The sequence below is a fragment of the Poromitra crassiceps genome, assembly GCF_964638095.1.
Source record: "Poromitra crassiceps genome assembly, chromosome: 16".
Lineage (NCBI taxonomy): Eukaryota > Metazoa > Chordata > Actinopteri > Beryciformes > Melamphaidae > Poromitra > Poromitra crassiceps.
In genome coordinates this window covers 5,531,517-5,557,282 of record NC_139645.1, presented here as the reverse complement: position 1 = coordinate 5,557,282, position 25,766 = coordinate 5,531,517, and the positions used below count along the sequence as shown (strand labels likewise).

General features: G+C 45.2%; 1 protein-coding gene across 1 annotated transcript in view; it reads left to right on the top strand.

Moving 5' to 3' along the window:
* Window positions 1–25,766, top strand: part of neo1a (neogenin 1a) — a 244,849-nt gene that overhangs the window by 129,654 nt on the left and 89,429 nt on the right. The window contains exons 3-4 of the mRNA XM_083652556.1: window positions 1,558–1,833; window positions 3,288–3,438. Of these exons, the coding sequence (XP_083508682.1) occupies window positions 1,558–1,833; window positions 3,288–3,438 (427 nt within the window). The remainder of the gene's footprint in view (window positions 1–1,557; window positions 1,834–3,287; window positions 3,439–25,766) is intronic.

Here is a 25,766-nt window from a genome sequence, read left to right as displayed (position 1 = left end):
CGGTGGTTCTCAAATGGGGGTCCGGGAACCCACAGGGGTCCTTGAGGGGGTCCCAGGGGGTCTCCAGCCAAAAGGAGGGGTAATTTATTTTCGCTATAATTCCATTCATAAGTAACACAATGACTATTTTGGTCATGGGTTTTATACACTTTCTGTAATAAAACATCTAAAAGCATCAATCTTATTATCATATCGGGGACCGTGGGACAAAATCCTATCAAATGGGGGTCTGTGGTCTAATTTTTGTCAGTTTAGGGGTCCCTCATGTGAAAAAATGTGAGAACCACTGATCTAGCCAGTGTTGAGTGTACACTAGGCCTGGGCCTAAGCCAGTGTGAGGGGAGTCTGTAGCTGTCTGGGCCTTATCTTAAAGTGTGCTTTACCCCAGAGAGGCGCACCTGACGAGCCCCCTGTAGGTGAGACGGGGCAGTGCAGCCAGATCAACAACACTCGGCAAGTCTTCAGCACCACGAGTCTGTGTGGAGAGGAGCACAGTTACAGCAGGCACACTCACTCACACATCTATAATACACTGTATTAAACACACACACACACACACACACACACACACACACACACACACACACACACACACACACACACACACGTTACCAAGGAGACCACCGCAGCCAGGCCAAACACTCGAGAGGCCCTTCATGCTAATAACACAGCGTGGTTTCTTCTCATTGTAGATGGAGTGGCCTTCTGACTTTTTAGAAACAACTCTTACTCAATAAACCCAGAGAATACCGTTTGTCGTTTACTCCTAAGTTCTTTCTCATTGAAGCCATTGTGTGCGGTTGTTGTGTGTCGGCGAGTCGGCCCGCGAGTGTCGGTTTCAGATGAACGGCTTCAAACGCAGGAAATAATTATTTAGCGAGGAGATGAAAGTCGGGGTACAGCAACACAAACAGCCCATGGAGCCAGGCTTTTTTAATTAGCACACTGTGTGTGTGTGTGTGTGTGTGTGCGCGCCGCGCCGCGAATTAGCATCCAGCAACCAGGATAAGTGATTTCCCTACACCACTGAGTTTGCACATGTGTGGGTGGATGTTGAGTGTGTGTGTGTGTGAGAGAGAGAGGGGGCGCAGTTACATTTTTGGCCTCATCAAGTATAAATTGGATATCCCAAGTTCAATCTTTGTAACTTGTTTGCTCTGTTGAAGGCGCAATATTTATTCTGTTAAATTATTTTCTTATCTAAAATAGACTATATGGCTCAAGATAAGAAAACTGGCCTCAAGTAAACTCCCTGCAAACTTAGTACTTTAGTAATTCTTTAGTGAGTCCAGTTGTGATGCGTTCATTGGGGTTCAGCGAAATCTGAAAATGTACCAACTTGAAATTTAACTACCCAACCATGTCAGCAACACCTTCATTATACAACTTTAATCATTTGTTTATATGAATAGAGGAAAAATGTCATTCCTATAATGTCAATGTTTACTTACCACCTCTGAAATGTCCATATTTCCTGAATACATTTACATGTATGCTGACGTTGAAGTTTTATTTTGAAGAGCTGCTCTTACACCCTCGTCCTCGTCTCTCCTTCAGGAATGCCAAGGTTCAGCAGCCAGCCAGCGCCGGGCAGCGTGCGCGTGGGGGACAGCCAGGTGATGGCGTGCGAGGTGAACCCGGACCTGGTGCCCTTCGCCCGCTGGGAGAAAGACCGTCAGGCCCTGGAGCTCGGCACCAGGCTGCTGCAGCTGCCCAGCGGAGCCCTGGTGGTCAGCAACGCCTCGGAGGCCGACGCCGGGCTGTACCGCTGCCTGGTGGAGAACGTGGGAGCGGCCAAGGCCAGCGAGGAGGCGCTGCTTCAGATACTGCCAGGTGACCTATTGACCCGTGGTCAAATGACCAATGAAATGGGGGCATCCTGGTCTAAGACGTGTACCATCCTCCAAATGTCCTGTCACCGCAAAAACGAGGGCAACAGACGCTTAGCGACGACCCACACGTTGGCGATTGCCGACCGTGGACCCGGTGTGTCTGGGATGTAGTAACATCTCACCTTTAGAGCAAGGGTTCCCAAACTTTTCAGCCCCCAAAGACCCCCAAAATAACGGTGCCAGAGGGTCGCGACCCCCCACCACTATCCCCGGAGGTGGTTGAAGCATGCAAACGTTTATGTGCACATGAGAATTTCATAAACAAAACACACACAAAATGTAACAATTATGGTTCAAATGTGCTCTTTTTATGTATCTGTTTTTCACACATTTTGTAGTTCACACATTCTTTAGGCCAATTTCACACATTCTGGAAATCATCTTGCGACCCACCCAGTGGTGTCCCGCGAGCGACCCCCCCCCCCCCCGGGGTGTCCCGACCCACACTTTGGGGACCACAGAGGGACACTGAGGTTGAATGACACAAGTCCCAGTGGGGTTATCATCAGTGCATCATCCACTCTGTGTCGTAGATCAAAGTAGGCGGGGTGGTGAATTCCTCCATGGCAGTGTGTCTGGTCTCGCCCCCCTCCAGAAGGTTTATTCACAGAGTTGTTGTTAAGCTCCTGCCAGCACTGAGACCATATTAGAGGTCGTAAATCAGAGGGAAACAAGAGCCCGCGGGCGCCTTTATCTCTCCGTACGTCTCCTCCTCCCAGCCATGTGCGCTGTGGTGGCTGCGTACAGAGGGAAAACTCATAAAGCCGTGCGAGGAAATTTAAAGAGATTTTGTTTGGATGCTACCAGATGTTCAAGCGACAGAAATAAATTTATTTCCATTTTGGTTCCTTTTAAGTCGAGATGAATCGGCTTCGGGGAGTAAACGCGTCGAGAGTTGAAAAAAGAGCGAGGAATGCAGCAGTCCGTTTCATTCGCGTGCGTCTCAACTGTCGTGAGTTGTAATGATAATAAAAAAAAATTATGGGACTTTTCAGTTATTTGACTGAAGTCCTTCCTGCGTGTGTGTTGGGGGGTCGCAAACGCTTTAAGCCAACCGTGACTTCCTGGTTATTGCTGGATGTTGCCCGTGCAGTTAGTCACAGTTGGACTTGAGGGGGATCACTTTGACCCCCGACAGAGTTCGTTCCAGTCCAGCCGTCTCCGTCACCAACGTGGACATCATTCATCTCACGCTTCTGGGGTTTTGGTGTCAGGAGAAACCGCCCCTGCAAGACCCCGCTTCTTTTGAAGTTTTTAAGACGGATGACACCCGTTAAGCGTAAGGTTGCTGCTCTGCTTCACTGCCTCCGCCCGAACCTTAACCCTCCTCCACCCCACCCTAAGCCTGACCCCAACCCCACCCTAAGCCTGACCCCAACCTCTCTGCCTTTCCAGAAACCGGAGAAGAGCGGAAGCCGGAGTTCTTGGTGCAGCCCGTGGCCACGGCGAAGGCGGCGGGCGCCAGCGTGCTGCTGCCCTGCGTGGTCACCAGCTACCCGCTCACTGACGTCCGCTGGATGTTCGGAGACAAGCTGCTAGAGGAGAGGTAAGAGCTGTTTGTAGGTTGGGAGGGAGATGTGTTTTAGGCAACAGGTTCTGTCAAGAATAAGAAAGACGAATGTGCGCCGCTGCTGGGAGTCACGTAGTATAAAATAAATGCAATCTTGCCATGTCAATAAAGGCATTTGATCTAAGAGAAATGTAATCGAAGAGAAAGAGCACCTTGCTCTTGGCTTGTTGCTTTTTTGGATCCTACAGATTCTATACTTTACAAACACGTTATAATTAATCTTTGGGGATCTTTCTGCCCTTTTTCTTATAGCGTCTATACCTTCTACCTGAGTTAAACACACACCTGTCAGTATCAGCTTCACCCATCAAAGTCCTTTTCCTCAATTGTTATTCCAAAGCTGTAGAACACTGTGTGCGTAGCCTTCCGTGGCTCTCCCACACAGTACCAGCCTCTGAGCAGCAGCAGAAAGCCTAACGTAGAGCTCTTTGTACCCGGTGCCTCTAACAGCAAACAGTCTAAATGCTGCCACCTGTTCTCTGAGGTGTTAATGCCATCCTGCCCACACTGCTGACCTGGACGTGCCAGTAGTGCCACTTCAGCCGGGGGCCGGGAGAGCAGGCTGCCGGCTCGCCAGCTAACGGGGACGTTCACAAATGAAGAGCCGAGAGAGAGAGAGAGGGGTGTCATGGCGCCCGTGCCTCTCCTCTGGCTCTCATTATCTCTGGCACAGCAGCCCAAACCCCTCCGAGAGAAATGCACACTGGACATGGAAAGTTTCATTCTCACCACCATTAAGAATGAACTTTGTTTGCCTAAAACCCTCATGTCTCCTTGAATATTAAACAACACAAAATAGCTGGTTTCATCCAGTGGTGGTGTCAGCCAGAATACTGTTGACTTTTCTTAATCTTTAGTTCCTGCCAGAGGATCCTATCTCCAGATACAAGTGTTTAACACCCGTATGAGGTTGTCTGTGACGGCCCCCTCGCTGCCGATGGGAGCTGGCTACAATTAAGCAATATAGCATGAGAGCTGCGGCCTCGTGGGATAACAGCTGATCAGCGGGATATATGCCACAACACACGCAGCTCGAGTGCTATATTGCTTTTATAAAACGGTTTCCAAGTATAATAATATAATAATAATAATACTATAAGTCCGACTGGCATGGCATTCTGATAGAGTCAGTTGAAACACTACTGTAAGGCGGGACCTCTAGCAAGAAGATAGACGTGCGGGTGATTTGATTGGATCGTTCTGGAGACTGAAGTTGACATTGGCCAATCCTGGCGCTTGCTGAGAAGCTGAGAGCTTTCTGCAAAGCCCGACACCAACTAACGTTACGTCTTATTTAGAAATGCAGGGTTAACAGCCTTTTTTTTGCAAAGAAGACATTAGCGCCCGTGTCTATTCTTGTACAAAACATAATTTTCTGCGAAGTATTAGTAAAGTTATAAGCAAAGATCGATTCACAAGGATCTGACAGCTGTCTCCGCCATTTTTTTTCTTCCTACATTGTCATTTGAGGTAACCAAAGCCTTTTAGTAAGAGAGTTGCGTCTCATAACCCATGGCCATGGGTTATGAGAGTGGTATACGGTATTTATACCATGGCTGTGAACCAATCAGATTGCTTGATTTGAGAGAGCCGTTTTATAAAGCTCGTTATTAATCTAGTTTGTATTAATTACCAAACACTGCCCAGAGTCGCATACCTTCCCCTGGGGGTGGCTCTATTGTTAATTAGCCAGCGTACTCTTCAACAAGTGGGGTGGTCCTTCCCATATTGAAGTAGACCCCAGTGCCCCGGCCTCCAGAACACGAACGGATTTGTGTGGCAAATACATCACCAAGACGACTCTTTTGATTTGAATACAACATTGAGGTTTAAAGAGAGCACCGGTGGAACGTTCTCTTTTGTCCTCGAGCGTCTCCTGTCCCTCTCAGGCATCACATGATGAGACGTCTCCTGTCCCTCTCAGGCATCACATGATGAGACGTCTCCTGTCCCTCTCAGGCATCACATGATGAGACGTCTCCTGTCCCTCTCAGGCATCACATGATGAGACGTCTCCTGTCCCTCTCAGGCATCACATGATGAGACGTCTCCTGTCCCTCTCAGGCATCACATGATGAGACGTCTCCTGTCCCTCTCAGGCATCACATGATGAGACGTCTCCTGTCCCTCTCAGGCATCACATGATGTCTCCTGTCCCTCTCAGGCATCACATGATGTCTCCTGTCCCTCTCAGGCATCACATGATGTCTCCTGTCCCTCTCAGGCATCACATGATGTCTCCTGTCCCTCTCAGGCATCACATGATGTCTCCTGTCCCTCTCAGGCATCACATGATGAGAGGGACGTCTCCTGTCCCTCTCAGGCATCACATGATGTCTCCTGTCCCTCTCAGGCATCACATGATGAGACGTCTCCTGTCCCTCTCAGGCATCACATGATGTCTCCTGTCCCTCTCAGGCATCACATGATGTCTCCTGTCCCTCTCAGGCATCACATGATGAGAGGGACGTCTCCTGTCCCTCTCAGGCATCACATGATGTCTCCTGTCCCTCTCAGGCATCACATGATGTCTCCTGTCCCTCTCAGGCATCACATGATGTCTCCTGTCCCTCTCAGGCATCACATGATGAGACGTCTCCTGTCCCTCTCAGGCATCACATGATGAGACGTCTCCTGTCCCTCTCAGGCATCACATGATGAGACGTCTCCTGTCCCTCTCAGGCATCACATGATGAGACGTCTCCTGTCCCTCTCAGGCATCACATGATGTCTCCTGTCCCTCTCAGGCATCACATGATGTCTCCTGTCCCTCTCAGGCATCACATGATGTCTCCTGTCCCTCTCAGGCATCACATGATGTCTCCTGTCCCTCTCAGGCATCACATGATGTCTCCTGTCCCTCTCAGGCATCACATGATGAGAGGGAGAGGAGCTGCTGGCACTTCATCACTGGTGTGGTGTGCAGCAGGAACGGGATTCTGCAAAGCGTTTTCTAATTGGTCTGTGCTCAAACGGCTCTTTCTGTAGTGTAGACACCAGAAGCTGTAGTGTAGACACCAGAAGCTGTAGTGTAGACACCAGAAGCTGTAGTGTAGACACCAGAAGCTGTAGTGTAGACACCAGAAGCTGTAGTGTAGACACCAGAAGCTGTAGTGTAGACACCAGAAGCTGTAGTGTAGACACCAGAAGCTGTAGTGTAGACACCAGAAGCTGTAGTGTAGACACCAGAAGCTGTAGTGTAGACACCAGAAGCTGTAGTGTAGACACCAGAAGCTGTAGTGTAGACACCAGAAGCTGTAGTGTAGACACCAGAAGATGTAGTGTAGACACCAGAAGCTGTAGTGTAGACACCAGAAGCTGTAGTGTAGACACCAGAAGCTGTAGTGTAGACACCAGAATCTGTAGTAGTGTAGACACCAGAAGCTGTAGTGTAGACACCAGAATCTGTAGTAGTGTAGACACCAGAAGCTGTAGTGTAGACACCAGAAGCTGTAGTAGTGTAGACACCAGAAGCTGTAGTGTACACACCAGAAGACAGTTTATGAAGACGTCAAGTTGAAGGGAGTCATTGACAGCGGAGATGATCACGTTCAGCTTTGCTACTGATGCTTCAACTTGGACATGTCTCTCTCTCTCTCTCTCTCTGTCTCTCTGTCTCTCTCTCTCTCTCTCTCTCTCTCTCTCTCTGTCTCTCTCTCTCTCTCTCTCTCTCTCTCTCTCTCTGTCTCTCTCTCTCTCTGTCTCTCTCTCTCTCTGTCTCTCTCTCTCTCTCTCTGTCTCTCTCTCTCTCTCTCTCTCTCTCTCTCTCTCTGTCTCTCTCTGTCTCTCTCTCTCTCTCTCTCTCTCTCTGTCTCTCTCTCTCTCTCTCTCTCTCTCTGTCTCTCTCTGTCTGTCTAAAAAGGTATTTAGTCTGTATTTAGTCCGCTGGAAAAGCTATTTTCTGCCCCTGCTGTGCTTCCCACAGGATGAAATCTGACTTTCTTAACGGTTAATATTACTTGAAATTGTCTTTACAATGTGTCCAAAGATAACGTTAATTGACATTTTTATACATTGATTATATTGATTAACTGTTTATCCGTCCGTGACCATATGGTGGCGCTGCCACAGTTTATATTGGAGACGTTGTCACGTCACGTAGTTGTTTACAAGCTAAGCCTATCAGCGTGCTCCTAACGCGAGCTCTATACCGGTAGTACAGACTTCACTTCATGTCAGCTGTCAGCCTGTCAATCAGCTGTCAATGTGGTTTGTTGGGATAGTTGGGATATTTCATCTCGGGCGACGAGCGAATTTTCTCCCTATCGCTCTGTCTCTGTCGCTCGGACGCCCAGCGATTTTTCTCCCGGGCGAATATACGCTCAATCGCTCGTTTGCATTGACTTTGTATGTAAACTCGATGCCAGCGAAAAACTTTAATAGGTCAGTGTGAACGCACCTTAAGAAAAAAAGTGTATAAGCAGTCATTTTGATAAAAAAAAATGTATCTCTCTCTCTCACACACACATACACACACACACACACACACACACACACACACACACACACACACACACACACACAAACACACACACACACACACACACACACACACACACACACACACACACACACACACACACACTCAAACAGTCTGTGTTGTTCATCACAATTAGCCTGGTAAACCGCCCGTCACGTGAACTCACATTTCATTTGGTTCTCCGTGACGGTCTGGACCCGCACAGGCAGTTTAAGATGATTGGCCGAGCCATGCCGGCCATTGCCGGGCCGACGAATCAGCGGCGGCCGTAGGCGGGCAGGCTCGTCTGGGCAAGTAGTGGGTACATGGTCTTTGTAGTTCTTTTCACTCGTCAACATCGCGGAAGTGACAGGCAGTCTGAATGAAATTGAATGTAATGTTCCCAATTCTATGTATTAAATTCTAAAAAACGACCCTCAACATTTGGGAAGGCTAAGCCACACAACTAGTTCGTTATAATCTAACTAAATGCTTCGAAGGTGACTTTACGACCGCGAGGACTCAATCAATGAATACCACGGAGATCATCCACAGGCACCTTCCGCGATCTGATTGGTTGAAGTTAACACCCACCAGCGGTGATAGACAGATGGGTCATCCAATCACCTGCCAAGTAGCTTGGACAAAGTGCCCGCCTCCGTCAGCGGGTCTGGTGACTTCAAACCCAGATCGACTGGTTTAGTGAAACCTATGTGGAGCTATACCGTCCATCTGGCAGCTTCAGGTTACATCACAATAGCATCTCTCTGTAAAAAGCCGTAAGGAGGTCGTTTTAGACAGCATTGTATGGATTCCTGACTGTCGTAATTATCCACAGTAATTCTTCGCTAGTTACTCCACTGGCTGACGGGTTCTTCAGAAGTACTTTAGAATGACTTGAGAACCTGATGGGATCCTCAAGATGTCTGCTCATGTGCAGCAGTGTAGAAGATTGGTTGCATTGCTGTCTTCAGTCTTTTGAAGAAGCTCATTAGTATGTTGTTCTTAGTGTGTTGGAAAAGATGGATGCTCTTGTCTCTTATATTGCCATGCAGACCATGGCTGCTGCCGCGCTGCCGTTTGAAGTTTGTGATGAGAGATGGGGGCAGAGCAGAGACCTGAGAATGAAATGTAGAACAGAACAGGTGGTTGTCTAACTGTCACTTCTCTGGGAAGTAGTTTTCTTTCAGTGGAGTGCCTGCGCCGCCTTGCAAGCAAGCTAAATCTGTATTCATAGAGCAGGATTTCAATCCGAGACGAATATAGATAGAAGCTTTTCAGCTGTCATTCGTTAGTTTATTTCGGTAGGTAAAATAAGCTTCTTCATAGATTGATAGGGGATTCTGCCCAGATTGAGCAGCTGTGTATAGGGCTCAGTTGTGGCTCTATATCCAACCTATTCAGCAGAGGTTGTACCTCCACAGAGCCCCCTACTGTTTGAAATGCACTATAGGCTACTGGATGTATATTTAGTAATGAAAGATATCTTGGGAGGAAAAATGTATATTTCAATAAGATCCTTCTTCGCCCGTGTCGTCGTGTTCCTAGCCTTAAATTCACTTGGGCTTCAAAGGAGGCCTATTGCCAAAGACGTCAAGCTCACTTTATGGCGATGAAGCTCAGCGCTAACATGACAGAACACACAACAGTGTAGTCAGTCAACATGTGGAATATGAAGCATTCCTTTCAGCCGCCTTGTCTGTCATCGGTTTCCCAGCGTGCAGCGAGAAAGATGTCTTTGAGTTCACCACCGCAACGCAATTTAATTTCTTAACCGTGCTGCCGGTCCTGATGGGACTGGTGATGATGGACTGGTGATGGACTGGTGAACTGGTCCTGATGGGACTGGTGAACAAGACAGTCAGCTTTTGTTCTTGGGAGTATCACTCTGTCACCTCACACAATTCCCCAGCAGTCAATAAAGTGGATGCATTATGTATGGTGGCCAGCGAGGAGGAATTGACAGAGTGTGTAAATCAAGCCTCCGAGCCCATCTGTCTCCGCCTCGTCCTCCCTCCCTCATTTCAATATGATTGTGTCTATTACATTCACTTGTGTCTGACGGGAGCACGCTGTTTGCAAAGGGACTATAATAGGAAGACGCTTTTAAACCCCCCTCACACATGCATGCCACATGCGCACACACACGTACACAGACACACACATACATTACACGCACGCACACACATTACACGCACGCACACACATTACATGCACACACACACACACATACACACATTACACGCACACACACACACACACACACACACATACACACACACACACACACACACACACACACACACACACACACACATTGCCTTTCTGCATTGGGCGTTTTCTGGGTGAAGGAAGAAAATGAACACACACACATACATTACACACACTACACACACACACACACACACACACACACACGCAGACACATACACATACACATGCACACACACACACACACGAACGTCGCATTTCTGCATAGGCATTTCTGGGTGAGGGAAGAAAATTAACACACACACACACACACGTACGTACGCACACACACACACACACACACACACACACACGCTCACTCCCATGACACACAGACATAAGCCCCCCTGACACACCAAGCTGCCTGTCAGTCGTGGGCGATGTCTGGACTGTCGGTGAGTGTCTGTGTTGAATGGGCGCTGGGCGGTCAGTGAGACAAATCCCTCGGCTGGTCAGCTGGTGAAGTGAAGCAGTGCACAAGAAGAGAGGACAGACACCAAACGTTCTCATAGGCCTACATGAATATGTTCACAATTACGTGGTCTTCAGGAACGCCCCCTGAGCCTGTCGCTGTATTCACCTTATGTAGAAGAGACAGTCTGGCTTGAGAGACTTAACAGGAAGTGTAAACACAATCTGAAGTTCTCATTGTGTTTACACTTCCTGTGACTCATAAACCTAGTCTGACTCATATGTGAGTCAAACTAGGTTTGACCAGGTGAGTCAGACTAGTTTGAGCAGGTAAAACAGCCGGCGTTTTGAACAGTAAGTCGTGATACAATAGGTCAAGTGGGCGGGGCTACATAAGGTGAATATCAGCCATTCAGTGAGGTTTCTCCTCATTTTTCCGACTCTTCCTTTCTTCTTCCACAAGCAAAAGACCAAGTTCTGACAACAACGCCAGTGCCATTTGGAACCTTATATCACACAGATTCTCGGTTAGAAGTAGCTATATTACGAAACCGTTTTACGTGGTGAGCGAGAGTGGTGTGAAAATGGTAGCAGCAAACGCAGTTTTGTTTCATGACGTATCTGTATCGTAGAACGTACGTGCTAGTTCACCGTCGGCTGTAGTCTTTGCGATGTGTTCCACGTTCAACTTTTTGGCCCCTCAGTTGGGTTGTGTGTTCCATCCTGTTCACCTTCTGTAGCCCCGCCCACTTGACCCGTTTGTGTCACGACTTCCTGTTCAAAACGCCAGCTGTTTTACCTGCACAGGAAGTGTAAACACAATCTGTTCAGATTGTGTTTACACTTCCTGTTAGTCTGTCAAGCCAGTCTGTCTCTTCACATGAGGTGAATAAACACACAGACACAGTTCCTTGCACTCGGTGGCCATGTGAAGTCATTACAGAGTAGAGCTAGCAGGTAGCCAGACGGAGCGTATGTCTCTACAGGAGTGATCTTCTCCACAGCACTTTTGTGATAAACGCCCTACAGTATATCATCACCTTCTCTTCCCACATAACCATTTTCCTCTTTGCGTTGGCTCACTCTGACTTGACCTTGACCTTCTCTCTGCCATTTTGTTCCACCTCACTGCAAGAACTCACCAATCGCTGCTCTTCACGATGGAAGATGTGTGGCAACGATTCTGGATGAACAAACCAGCAAACGGTTCGATAATGCTTTATGGTTGTCTGTCTGTTGTTGTGATGCTGCGCACACAGGGAGGCAGCACTTTCATCAGCCTGCAAAGACACTTCAGCTAATGATTTACATTTTCAGCTAAGCTAAGTGTCCTATTATAGGACACTTAGCTTAGGACTTAGCGTAGCTGAAAATGATGGCTTATTATTATTTATTATAGGGATGTAATCATCTGTGATCATTGTGATCAAACCAATTTTAAGACAATCACACCATTCTGCCCGCAGTGCTCGTTAACTTTTTGCTTCTTTTGTTTTGTACAGGACCAGAGAAGGGCCACTGCAAAAACACTACTGCGTTTCTCCACAGCTTCTCTGAGGAGTCTGTCAAAGAAACCGCCTATCAATGTTAATGGCCTATGATTTTCACTACCTCCTTTCTCGAGCGTAACTATTACCGAGGTTAATAATGTCGACCTCTTGCTAAGCTCTTACTTAGCCAGCAAACGGCAGTTGATGAAGCTCTTATTAGTGTTTCGAGTGTCAGTGGAAAGCAGAGACGCACGTGAAAAGACTTCCAACTAGCTTGTTGTGGAGAAGAGAATCATAGTTTCTTGTCGTCCTCAGTCACCATCAGTGTCAGACAGTAATGTAAAGAACAACACTTAAAATGTTCTATCTGTGCTATACCGTATGTGCTGCCAATTGGTTGAACGGTCAGACATACTATCAACTGGAAGACCAATCATAACTATTCTGTTCTTCCTGTTTCAATTAGGCAATTAGCAGTGTTGGAAAGTTACTTTCAAAATGTAATATCCATAAACATTACTAGTTACTTTCATTTGAAAGTAATAAGTTACTTTACACAATATTACTGTCTGTGTAGAGTAACTTGTTACTTATTATTATTATTACACTACATTTGCATTACTTTCACCAAAATAACAGCAGTAGCAGAATGACATTGCCGCTCCGGAACCGTCCCGAAAAAGAATTTAAACCATCTTGAAGTCGGTGTATACTGCGCAAAATTCTAAATGTTATCCTCTTCCTTTGCTATTGTCATCTATAGTGATTATTTGCATAAAAACACACATTTGATTAGGAAATTATTGTATTTGCTCTATAGTGATTATTTGCATAAAAACACACATTTGATTAGGAAATTATTGTATTTGCTTTGATGGGAAAAATGTAACTCAATATGTAACTTGTTACTTGACAAAGTAACTGGTATAATATTACTGAAATTCTATTGGTAATAAGTTACTGAGTTACTGCTAAACGTAATATATTACTTTTGTAATGAGTTACCCCCAACACTGGCAATTAGCATACAGGTTGCCAGCATATCACTTTCTTTTTTCTTCTTCAAATATGCACGAGCCTCAGTTAGATTTGTGCTGAAGAGGTCAAGTTCCTTCTGATGGAATGCTAGATGTCCACAGCACAGTGAGTTCAGCTAATGGACTGTTTTCACTAGCATGTGAGGAGGCATGCCAGTGAGGAGCGCTCCATGTGAGAAAATAAGACAAGCAACCCTGTTCTCCACCAGTGGAGCATGAGAACTCTTTTTAGACTGTCTCTCTCTCTCTCTGTCTCCAACACATCAGGAAGGCAGAGCACATTCCCCCTCCAGGCAGCTACGCTCCTGTAACCTCATCTTCGTTATCATCGTGCAAGATCTGCGTTCATAATGTGTTTGCCCGTAGTTCCCTCGTTCACCTGAGTCTCCTTTCCTGCTTCTCCAAACCCCCCGACTCAGCTGAAGGAATTACAATGAGAAAACGCTGTGGACTCCATGCTGCATATACAGTATGTGATGCTCTGAGGTCACTCTAGTAGTTACTTACTTTACTTTACTTTATTGGTTTATTGCGACGGGACAATGCACATTAATGGACATGTTCAGAAATACAGAAGCCTCTATATACGAAAACATGTAAATATGCCGGAGTTAGCTAATGCTAATTTACATCCGTAGTCCCCAATAAATATCAAAACAATCACTCATTACATTAATTCAACGCACAAACTGAAATATACATGTAACGTGTCATCGCAAAAGATACCACAGCATTACAGACATCAAAATTACAGCAAAACACAGACAGGATGTACGCAACAAACTGATATACCTGTAACGTGTCATCGCAAGAGATACCACACATTACAGACATCAAAATTACAGCAAAACACAGACAGGACAGACAGACAGTTAAGTCAAGTCAAGTCAAATTTTATTTATATAGCACCTTTCATACACAAGGCAATTCAAGGTGCTTTACAAAAAAATAATCGAAAAAACAAGCAGCAAAGCAATGCACATATAAAAAAACACACATAAAAAACACAGCCGACAGTTTTAGTTAAAATATATACTCAAATTAACAAACATGAAACATTATTTCTGTTTTAAATAAGTTACAAGGCACTCTTCAGTATTATTATTACATGTACAGTCCATTTGTTGGAAATGTACAGGAATCTTTTTTTTTTAAATTACAGGCCGAGAGAGGCAGTAGTTTAGTAGCAGTTAAAAGCAAGAGTAAACATAAAGGTCTTTAGCTTGGATTTAAAAATAGGCAGAGTAGGGGCAGATCTAATGTGTTCAGGGAGTTTGTTCCAGTTATGAGAGGCATAGTGGGAGAACGCGGCTTCACCATGTTTTGATTTGGTCCTCGGGACAATTAGTAGACCAGTGCCTGAAGATCTCAGGGATCTGGATGGTTCATAGTGTAGAAGCATTTCAGAGATGTAGTGTGGGCCTGACCCGTTGAGAGATTTGTAAACTATTAGCAGAATTTTAAAGTCTATTCTAAGATTTACTGGCAGCCAATGCAGGGATTTGAGAACTGGTGTAATGTGTTCAGCTTTCTTGGTTCTTGTTAGAACTCTAGCAGCCGCATTCTGAATGAGCTGTAGTTGTTTAATAGCTTTTTTGGGAAGACCATTGAAAAGACTGTTGCAGTAGTCTAGCCTGCTAGAAATGAAAGCATGAATTAGTTTTTCAAGATCTTGTTTGGACATGTAGGCCCCTATCGTTGCATCAGCGCAGTTTCTAGGCCGAGCGGCAGGCGCAGATCAAAGCAGTGGGCGTGGAAAGGTGCACTTGATATCGTCGTGCTGGCGCTAGATGCAGCCCAAAGCATTACAACCACGCCTTTTAGGCGTAAAATTATGCACCGTCATGCTCATTGGATAAGTGCAATAAACGAATCGCACGCTTGCCTTTTTAGCTCCAATTCCAGTGATCCCGCAAAACCAGACGAAAGCCAAACGCTCTGCCCCCCCCCCCCCTCCCTTCATCCAGCCTGTCTGTCTGCATTATAGGCTATTATTCCATATTATTATGCTTCTCAAACCAATCTAACTGCAGTTTCAATACTGCAAGCATGTAAATACGCTACACTATAGCAAGATCAAAGTGAAAATAATGTACTAAACGCATCAGCTAGAAAAATATAGCCTATTTGATTGGTGAAAGTTTGTCCAGAAAGATATCGTTTTCTCTCCCCTGCTGCAGGTAGAATGATGCACATAAATATACCCTACATTATGTAAAGTCATTGCATAAATGTGTTTTTATTGTAAAACTAAATGTGGAGTAGGGCGAAGTTATTGGAGCGCACATCACAGTATAGCAGATGACAGTAGAAGCTTCCGAAGCGCGTTCCGCTGTCACTTACCTAAATCACGTTAAATCCACACAGGGTATATATAGGCTCAAGAGGACATATATGTTTCACATAGGGTGGTGTTTCATTTCATGTTTTATTTGGTCCAATATTGAAATGTTCGACAATTGCAGGTTGTCTTACCATTACACATTATTTTAGATCTACCTTTTATATCTATTTCGGCTCTATTTAGTAGCGAAATGGAGGACCCAATTGCATGCTGGGAGTGGACATTCACAGGCAGTAAACTTACAACTGCTATTTCCTATGGGAAGCTGGGTGCTGCTATGTGTTGTGTCTGTTTGAGCGAGGGAGTCAGAGAGAGAGAGAGAAGGGGAGAGGCACAAGTGCACTGGCGCAGTGAATAGGCCTGGTTTTCAAAGGCGCAAAGCGCTAAATTTAAGGCAGGTGCCAAGATATCAGTACGCCGAGATTTAAGGCCGACACGCCCACTTTGGCCCATTCTGGGACTGCGCCACGCCCATTCGGCCTAAAGCGCATTTGGCAGCGTAAAGCCATATTGATATCGTCCCAAAACAGGCGCAAGGCACGTTTTTTTGCGGTTAAGGCCCGTTTTAGTGCCGAAGGCCTGTGGGAGAATAGGGCCCGTAGCCTCTAATCCTTGCTATATTTTTTAGATGATAGAAGGCAGATTTTCTTATAAGCTTGATGTGGGAGTTGAAATTTAGATCAGAGTCAATAATAATGCCAAGATTTTTTACCTGGTCCTTAGGCTTCAAAGATAGGGATTCGAGGTGAGCAGTAACTTTGAGCCTATCTTCTTTGAGTTGAAGAACTCAAATCATACAGGAGGAAGTCATGGTGGATTACTGACTCCTCTCCACACACTGAAGCCTGAGCAGGACCTTCAGAACCTCTGAAGTCTGGGTCTGACTCCTCTCCAAACACTGAAGCCTTAGCAGGACCTTCAGAACCTCTGACTCCTCTCCAAACACTGAAGCCTTAGCAGGACCTTCAGAACCTCTGAAGTCTGGGTCTGACTCCTCTCCACACACTGAAGCCTTAGCAGGACCTTCAGAACCTCTGAAGTCTGGGTCTGACTCCTCTCCACACACTGAAGCCTTAGCAGGACCTTACCTTCAGAACCTCTGAAGTCTGGGTCTGACTCCTCTCCACACACTGAAGCCTTAGCAGGACCTTCAGAACCTCTGAAGTCTGGGTCTGACTCCTCTCCACACACTGAAGCCTGAGCAGGACCTTCAGAACCTCTGAAGTCTGGGTATGATGTGTAGGGGTGGGACAAAATATCGATACTCACGGTATCGTGATATTTCCACTTGCGATACGTTATCGATACACTGGCACCAAGTATCGATATGTTTATTTAATTTTTTTTTTTTTTTTTTTTTTAATAAACAGGCTAAAATATTATGCTGTGTGTGGTAGTTGAAACATAGTTTCAAGTTGACGTTTATTTATGTTTGTAGTTGAAACAAAAACATAAATACTGTAGGCTACATGAATGGAAATGTTTGATCATTAATATCTACTTTTAGAAATTATATAGGTAGGTAGGTTATATAGGTTTTCTTGTTTTAATAATAATAATAAAAATACTTAATGTGTAACTTTTCCTCCGTGGTATCGAAAATGTTATGAGTGAGGGAGTGAACTCTGAGAGAGTTCATGTCAATTCTGCTAATAAATACATAATACCTGCTTCTTGCCTTTTAGGGGTATTTTTTTCTCTTCAGTTACACAGGTATCGTGATCTATCGTCTTCCAATATATCGATTATCGCAGAATCGCTGTATCGTGATAATATCGTTATCGAGGGCCAAGTATCGTGACCGTATCGTGAGCTACTCAGCGATTCCCACCCCTAATGATGTGAGGCTTCATTGTAATAATGCACTAATCAGAAGATGGGTTTGTTGTTGGGGGCCGTGGCAGCAGGGGAGGTATAATAAAGTGAGCTATGCAGGAGTTTGTTCCTCTCTCTCCAGCAGGGGAGGTATAATAAAGTGAGCTATGCAGGAGTGTGTTCCTCTCTCTCCAGGGCCCTGGTATGGCTTCAGCTTTCCATTAGGAGCCCGAGGAAAACAAAAACGTTTTCATGGCTGAGTCACTCGAGAAGCCCCGGCCGGTGCCGGTGGCGCGCTGTTGTTTCTCAACATCGATTTCTCTTCATTTATCCATTTATTTCTGTAATTTGACTGCTCTCTCCCTCGCCATTGGCTCCGACAGATCACATCTTACCTTGTGTCCCCCCATGTAGCTCACATTCAGACAGCTGAAAGACAGAATGCTCTGGTTTTGTGTTTGAAGAGGGTCGAATCCTTCCAATCTGCACTTTGATATTTTATTTTGTAATTTTCAGAACATAGAAAACAAAAACAGGCTCACACAACAACAACAACAACAAATAACATACATATATCAACATTCATGTTACAACATGGCCCTAAGTGCCTATGTGCTTGTAAGAAACGTGCGTGGAATCCTGTGCAAGGGGTCCATGAGAAGTCAGCTGAGCAAGTTACTTGTCGCTCTTAACCTCATCTAAGTAGGCTAGAAATGGATCCCAGATGATTGTGAATTTCCTAAATGAATTGGTCCTCAGGAACCGGAGTCTCTCCATATGTATAACCGAGACCATGTCCGTCAGCCACAGCTGAAAGGAAAGGTGGAGAGGGGGACTTCCACTCCTTCAGAATGAGTCTCTTGGCGATGGTCGTCCCCTGTGTCAGAGACTGTTGTACAGCCGTGGGGAGGAGCAGAGAGGATTCTGAACAGCCCAAGATGGCGAGTTCCGCCTCCGGCTGAAGGGTTATTTTATAAGCCTTAGAGGACCAATCAAATATTTTGGCCCAGAGTCCAGATAGTGAAGGACAAAACCTAAAAGCATGGGATGGGATAGTGTACCCTCTACACTTTGTGGCTTCTCAATGAAACCCTAGTGTTTGCTTTCCTCCTTGAGGATGTTGCAAACTCATGGAACTGCTCTGATTATGCCCCGGTCAAGAGAGAGGGGGGGGAGTTCAGTTTGTGTTTACTTTGTACCACAGCAGCTTGATGAACAGCACAATAGTTAGCATTCATTGTAGCAGCACAGTGTAGACAGGCAGAGAGAGAGAGAGAGAGAGAGAGAGAGAGAGAGAGAGAGAGAGAGAGAGAGAGAGAGAGAGAGAGAGAGAGAGAGAGAGAGAGAGAGAGAGAGAGAGAGAGAGAGAGAGAGAGAGAGGAGAGAGAGAGAGAGAGAGAGAGAGAGAGAGAGAGAGACTAATCCAAGAGAGTTGAGAGTTCACCACACACTCCATCCATTCATAATGAAGGGCCTTTTTGTTATGACTAGAGCTGGGTATTGGTTCAAATTTCAAGAATCGATTCGATTCCGATTCACAAGGTTGCGAATCGATTAATTTCGATTCGATTCGATTCGATTCGATTCCGATTCGATCAATTTTCAATATTGATTTGGTTAGTGATACCAAAACGTGGTTTTTGAGCTGTACCCTGAATTACATGACTGTCCAGTTATGTAACACAGGGGTTTCCAACCAGCCAAGTAGATACAGTACATGGGGAAAAAAAGTTGCAGACCTGTTGTCAATTTTAATGGTTTTAGTTACACATATATTTACTCACCACGTGGTGACAAAGGGTAAATAACAGCCTTTTCATCTGTCAATAAAGACACTTTCACAATTATGCACAGTGATTTGATTTCAGCCTATATAATTTCTAAAAGTAGATATTAATGATCAAACATTTCCATTCATGTAGCCTACAGTATTTATGTTTTTGTTTCAACTACAAACATAATTAAACGTCAACTTGAAACTATGTTTCAACTACCACACACAGCACAATATTTTAGCCTGTTTAGTAAAAAAAAAAAAAAATTTTTTTTTTTTTTTTTTAATTAAAAAAAAAAATCGATCTCTGGACATATGAATCGATAATCGAGGATTAAAATGAAAATCGATTAAAAATCGGAGAATCGATTTTTTGAACCCAGCCCTAGTTATGACAGTTGTGATTGTACCTGCCTCTCCTCTGCACTGCAGATAGCATGACCCATGCAAAACCACTGTCACATCAGCACTGATGGCTCTGTGACAGCACCCTGCACTGCCCCCATCAACACACACTGACACACACACACACACACACACACACACTGACACACACACACACACACACACACACACACACACACACACACACACACACACACACACACACACACACACCTACACACACACACACACACACACACACACACACACACACACACACTGACATACACACTGACACACACACACACACACACACACATACACACTGACACACACACACACACACACACACACACACACACACACACACACACACAGACATACACACACACACACACACACACACACACACACACCTACACACACACACACACACACACACACACACACACACACACACACACACACACCTACACACACACCCAGGTGTAATGACCTCACCCGCCTGTGTTACGGAAGGCTGAGTCAGCACTCTCACTACATACTAAATGCATTGTACTCGCCCGTCCCTCTGTAGTGTGTCACTCACATACTACTGTATATAGAGAGGCAAAGTGAACGTCACTTCCTGCTTCAGCACTGTACCAGAGATTTTCTATCGCAATGTATTTTCCCATAGACATTTCGTAAAATGCTAATAAAAATAGTTTTATTTGGTCAAACCAAACGGTTCAGATATATTTAGAATCGGGAGAGACCATAGAACATTTCACTCAGACCAAAACTAAAAAAAAAACAATGAAAAAATATTTTCTTTAATTTTACGTTTTGGTCCCAGTGAAATGTTATGCGCTCTCTCCTGTTTCTGAATATATCCGAACCGTTTGGTTTGAACAAGTAAAACTATTTTTATAAGCATTTTACCAAATGTCTATGGGAAAATAAATGGCGGATGAAAATCTCTGGTACAGTGCTGAAGCAGGAAGTGACGTTCCACTTTGGCTCTCTATACTAAATGCATTGGACTCTCCAGTCCCTCTGTAGTGTCTGTGGCTGGCACTGCCTTGAAAGCTGCAGGGTAGAGTAGTGGAGATTCTTCATCGTCTTTGCTGGCCCAGTAACGTGTGTGGGAGGAGCAGCAGCAGCAGCAGGAGGAGGATGTTATTAGCCGTTAGATGCTCGACTGGAAACGATAGATTTCCTCGCCAACAGTTTTGACAACGATTGATATTGTTTGTGTTTTTTGCTAGGAGTTTGGCCAAAAGTTTGAGACGCGCTCAGATGCTAAGCTAAAGCTGTCAATGTCTGTCGTAGGGCTCTCTGTCCCGAGTACTGGACCATTTTGGGGGCTTCGCAGCGTCAGTGAGAATTACCTGTGAATATTTGAAGCATTCCACAGACTTTTCTGGCATGTCTCTGGAGTGCACAGTGACAGAAATCTCCACTACACAAAAGTTGTATGTTGTCGGAGAATTACCAATATATCACCTGGCATGTCGCCAGACGTGTCCGGAATAAGCTTTTCCGTACCTGTGTAACGTTAAGAGATGGACAAGATGGAAAACAAACAAGTACAGATCCTGTACAGGCCCATAGCTTGTGCGTGGAATTCAACTGACGTTAGCTGCAGCAGAAAACGGACAGAATTACTGACAGATAGATGGGCTGTTTTGGAACGTAACACCTTCATTGTGGGCTCTAGCTGCTGAACGAGTTGAATTCACTTAAACACATTGGGTTGAAAATAGGAAAGAATGTGTTGTTTCTTTCTTTCTTGACATTTTCGCAGCACAACCTGTCAGCTGAGCTCCACAGCTCAGAGTAAAACTGTCTGTGCTCGACGTTTGAGTGTGCGCTTGTTTCAAGTCGCCCGGCATCCCGGTTGAGTGGAGTTTGTCGTGTTTAAATAAGCAGCGTCCAGCCGAGAAAGAAACCAGAGGCCATCTCACAATTCAAGCCTTACTTGACTAAGTGAATGACCGATTTGGATGTCAATTAATTACCATGGCAACGGTGGAAGCTTTCGGGTCAGCCCTAGTCTGCCGTGTGTCACCACAACTGAGGCCAGGGGGGAACCAACCTCTCACTGCTGGAAGTGGAATTGGTATCAGAGGCACACAAGTCAGTCACACACACACCGACACAATAGAGATGCAAAGTGAACGTCACTTCCTGCTTCAGCACTGTACCAGAGATTTTCTTCCGCCATTTATTTCCCCATAGACATTTCGTAAAATGCTTATAAAAATAGTTTCACTTGTTCAAACCAAACGGTTCACATATATTGAGAAACAGGAGCGACCACATAACATTTCAATTGGACCAAAACGTAAAAGATCTTTTACGGATTTAAAGAAAATATTCTTTCGATGTAGTTTTTTAAGTTTTGGTCTTAGTGAAATGTTATGTGATCTCTCGTGTTTCTAAATATATCTGAACCGTTTGGTTTGAACAAGTAAAACTACTTTTATAAGCATTTTACGAAATGTCTATGGGAAAATAAATGGCGGATAAAAATCTCTGGTACAGTGCTGAAGCAGGAAGTAGGCGGTCACTTTGCCTCTCTATACCTGATAAAGAGAGTGGGCCAATTAGCATCTTCCCACCCAGTCTGCCTGACACTCTGACACCTTCATCTTTACATTGTGTGTGTGTGTGCGTGTGTGTGTGTGTGTGTGTGTGTTTATGCGTGTGTGTATGCATGCACACACACACAGTCATCTGCGGTTTTACGAGACGATAAAAAGTGACAGCGCAAATTGTAAAGTAATTTAACAGCTCTTTGTAGGTGAACACTGATGCATTTTTAATTAGTGCCTCTCTTCTTGCAGCAGCAGCTACTGTAACGCACAGAGATGCTGCAGGGCAGCTGGGCTTGATTTGAACAGCAGCAAAACAGAGAGTACTCTCTAAGCATAATGCTGGGCTGCCATTGCATCTCTCTCCTACTCATTCAGCTGAAGTCAATTGATCTGGGCCACTTCCCTCATAGACTGGATATAGAGGCCATTTACACCTGGCGCTAACATGCGTTTTCTGTGGTCAGATTGCAATCAGATTGTGTTTTATCACTTGAAATGCCAGGTGTAAACACCCCCAAAACACATTGAAGAAGGATTGCAATCTGATCGGCCAAACCACCTCCGGAGGTGGTCAGGGATGCATTGTGTACACATTGAACACACGTGTAAATGCAATGTGTCCTCTCAATCCGGATACAGCAACTTTATGCGGATTGAGAGGACAACCATTTCTGCAATCTGATTGCAATCAGATTGCAGAAAATGCATGTTAACGCCAGGTGTAAATGGAATCAGGCTGAAGTGATAAAATACAATCTGATTGCAATCTGATGGCAGAAACCACATGTTAATGCCAGGTGTAAATGGCCTCTATATAGACACTCTCCTCCCTCTGCAGAGCAGCTAGGTGTAGCTCCTCCCTCTGCAGAGCAGCTAGGTGTAGCTCCTCCCTCTGCAGAGCAGCTAGGTGTAGCTCCTCCCTCTGCAGAGTAGCTAGGTGTAGCTCCTCCCTCTGCAGAGCAGCTAGGTGTAGCAATTAACACTGCGAGTGGCTGCTTCTTCTCAACATGGCCAGGCAGAAATGGCATCGTGGTTCTTCTTCATGTGGCACTGAAGGTGGTGAGACGTGCGTCTTATAGGTTGAGGCCACGTCTCGTCATAGACGCTGGTTTAGCTGGCTCAGCCTGGCTGGGGGGCGTGGTCAGGGTGGGGTAAAAACCCCCGTTCTATCCATTCAGCAAAGTTAGAATTTAGCTGATAGCCCAGCCCAGGCAGACACGATCGGGGATTTAACCACCGCAGTAAACGCACATCTGAGCAGACGTCTTGTGTTCTGCTCTAGAACCCCCAAACCTGTAGTTTAGAGCCGCAGCACCGTCTTTTGGTGAGTCAGCCCATGAGATATATGGGCGGTTTTACCCCACTCGCGCGCCAGCCGTTTAACATTTTGTGGGCGTTGCCAGACATGCGGACTGTCTCTATGAAAGGTTTCCCTCGTGAGGCAAACTGCAGGAATTCTCCGGCTCAGTCAAACTCATTGACTCCTTTCAATGGAAAGTCTCAATCAACAAGGACACCTTGAATGTGCAGAAGGGAGTACTGAAAGAACAGCAGAGAAGTTACAGCAAGTCATTTGGCATTTTGGTAGTGGGTTCAGCTCGATTTTAATGTTCTGTGTTACGTACGTGGGTTCTGCAGCCCCAGGACCAAGACAAAGGCCTCCTTTATGTTACCTGTTGTGCTTGTGGAGCGGCTGGAGGGGACAGGGAATGCTGTGTTCAGCGCCGTGCTGCTGAGTGCTGTGGGTTTTTACTGTCCCTGTTCTTTATTATACAACTTAGTGCTGTCAGAACAGAACAGGCCCAGGTTGCTGTTTTAGGCACAGCGCTGCTGCCTGCTACTAGCTCCTCAGAGCAAAGCAGCAGCAGTCTCAACAGCTAAACACGTCCTCTGGGACCGGCTGCTGGGGCTTTTCCACACACTCAAATCAAACCTGGAGGGCACACAGCGAGGAGGTGCTGGTTGGTGCTGGATGCTGGATTGAAATCTTTTAAGAAGCTTAATATCTCTCATTTTGGACCCTGCATTGTGCTCGATGCATCAGTTCAGTGTATGTTTTTCAGAATTGCTTGGTCAAAACTTCACAGTAAATAGCACAAAATATGTAGAAGTTGCAAGCCATTTTGATGTTTACAATATTCAAGTCTGAAAAGGCTGTAATTCTTTCTCAGGGGGAAATGTGTTTCAGACGGTTTTATTAACGTGGTGTTCTTCTTGCGCTGTACAAATTCCCCGGCCAATCAGTAAATCAGCAAATCAATTGCATGTCTGAGACAATCTTTCATTTTATTCAGACTGTAGCATTCTCCCATGACCTCACTAAAGATCTTCACTGCAATCTACCAGGACTCCCCTGAAAAATACCGTGAATACAGTACTTGTGCATTTTGTGTCTAACGGGGTTGTTCTTTTTTTAAAGATCAGATATTATTGTATTTTATGTTTCAGGTACATACATTATTATGATTATTAGTAGTATGAATAAATAAAGGACTGAGAGGTTACGCTGTCCACTTCTTTTCTTTAAACAAATACAACACTCTTAACAGTACCAATAATGTACAGTAAAGCACTGTCCACAAGATTTCGACCATTTACAAAAAATGAATAAATAAATAAATCACGATATTCAGCAAATATCACAATATAATATCGCAATATTCTGCAAATATCGCGACAGTCTGTCTGATCGAAACTCAGCCCAAGCCTAATATAAGTTATGCTGCATGCTGTACTACTGTATTTTCTGCCTACAAGCAGTGATGTCATTGTGGTGGTGAGAGCAGCCACTCCAGTGCTCCACTCCAGCACAGACAGACGGGCAGACTGCCTGCAGGCCTAAAGCTGCCAAACCCCCAGGAGCAGCAGGCAGGGACAGAGAGAGAGAGAGAGAGAGAGCTGGAGTGGAAGCTCCAGCTAAAGCTAGATCAGTCTCCAGAAGAGGCTTGTTTTCCACACTGTGCGTTGCACTAGGCTAGCTCTGCTTCTTATATCCCTTCCCCTCCCTCTGTGCCAGCTATCACTGGCTGATCTCTCTCTCTCTCTCTCCTCGGCTGTATCTTGGATCGTTTTGGATTTTCATCTTCCTCAGCGTACCTGCTGTCTCGCTCTGTCATTTTCTTTCTGAATGCACAGAGATATTGATTTTCCTCTCTCTCTCTCTCTCTCTCATCCTCCTCCTCCTCCCGCACTCCAGCGCTGGTTGTTGTTGAGTCAAGCTGCGGAGCGGAGCTGCAGATTGCCTCCCTGTGGGCCCGTAGGGAAGCTGGAAGTTTGGCCTGTTTAAGATAGGGGAGGGTCACTCACTGGCTTAGAGGAAAGCCTATGCTAATATACGGTACTGTAGATGTGAGGTGATATTTTTGGATTTGTAAATAGTTATTTTAGGCCGGGCCCATTAGCTGAGTCTGAAAGGCCTGGGGGGAAATAATTGACTTGCTCATTCGGATGCCAGGCTACTGCCACACTTTAGAGCTGTCTTGTGCTCTGACTGTATGTGTTGTTTAATATATGAGCGATTATTTATGATGATTATGATGTATTTATATGTAAAGGCTTCATTCACATTAATTGATTCATTAATGATTGGAACGAGAGACAAAAATTTGATTGGGAGTTGCAGCACACAACACAAATGATGCAAAATGCAGTCTATTTTAGAGATAGAGACTGTATCAGATAATCGTATAATAGTGTTAGGTTTTGCTTCGGAAACAGGGCTTGTCGATACTAAAGCTCGGTTTAGTCAGGCATCAATG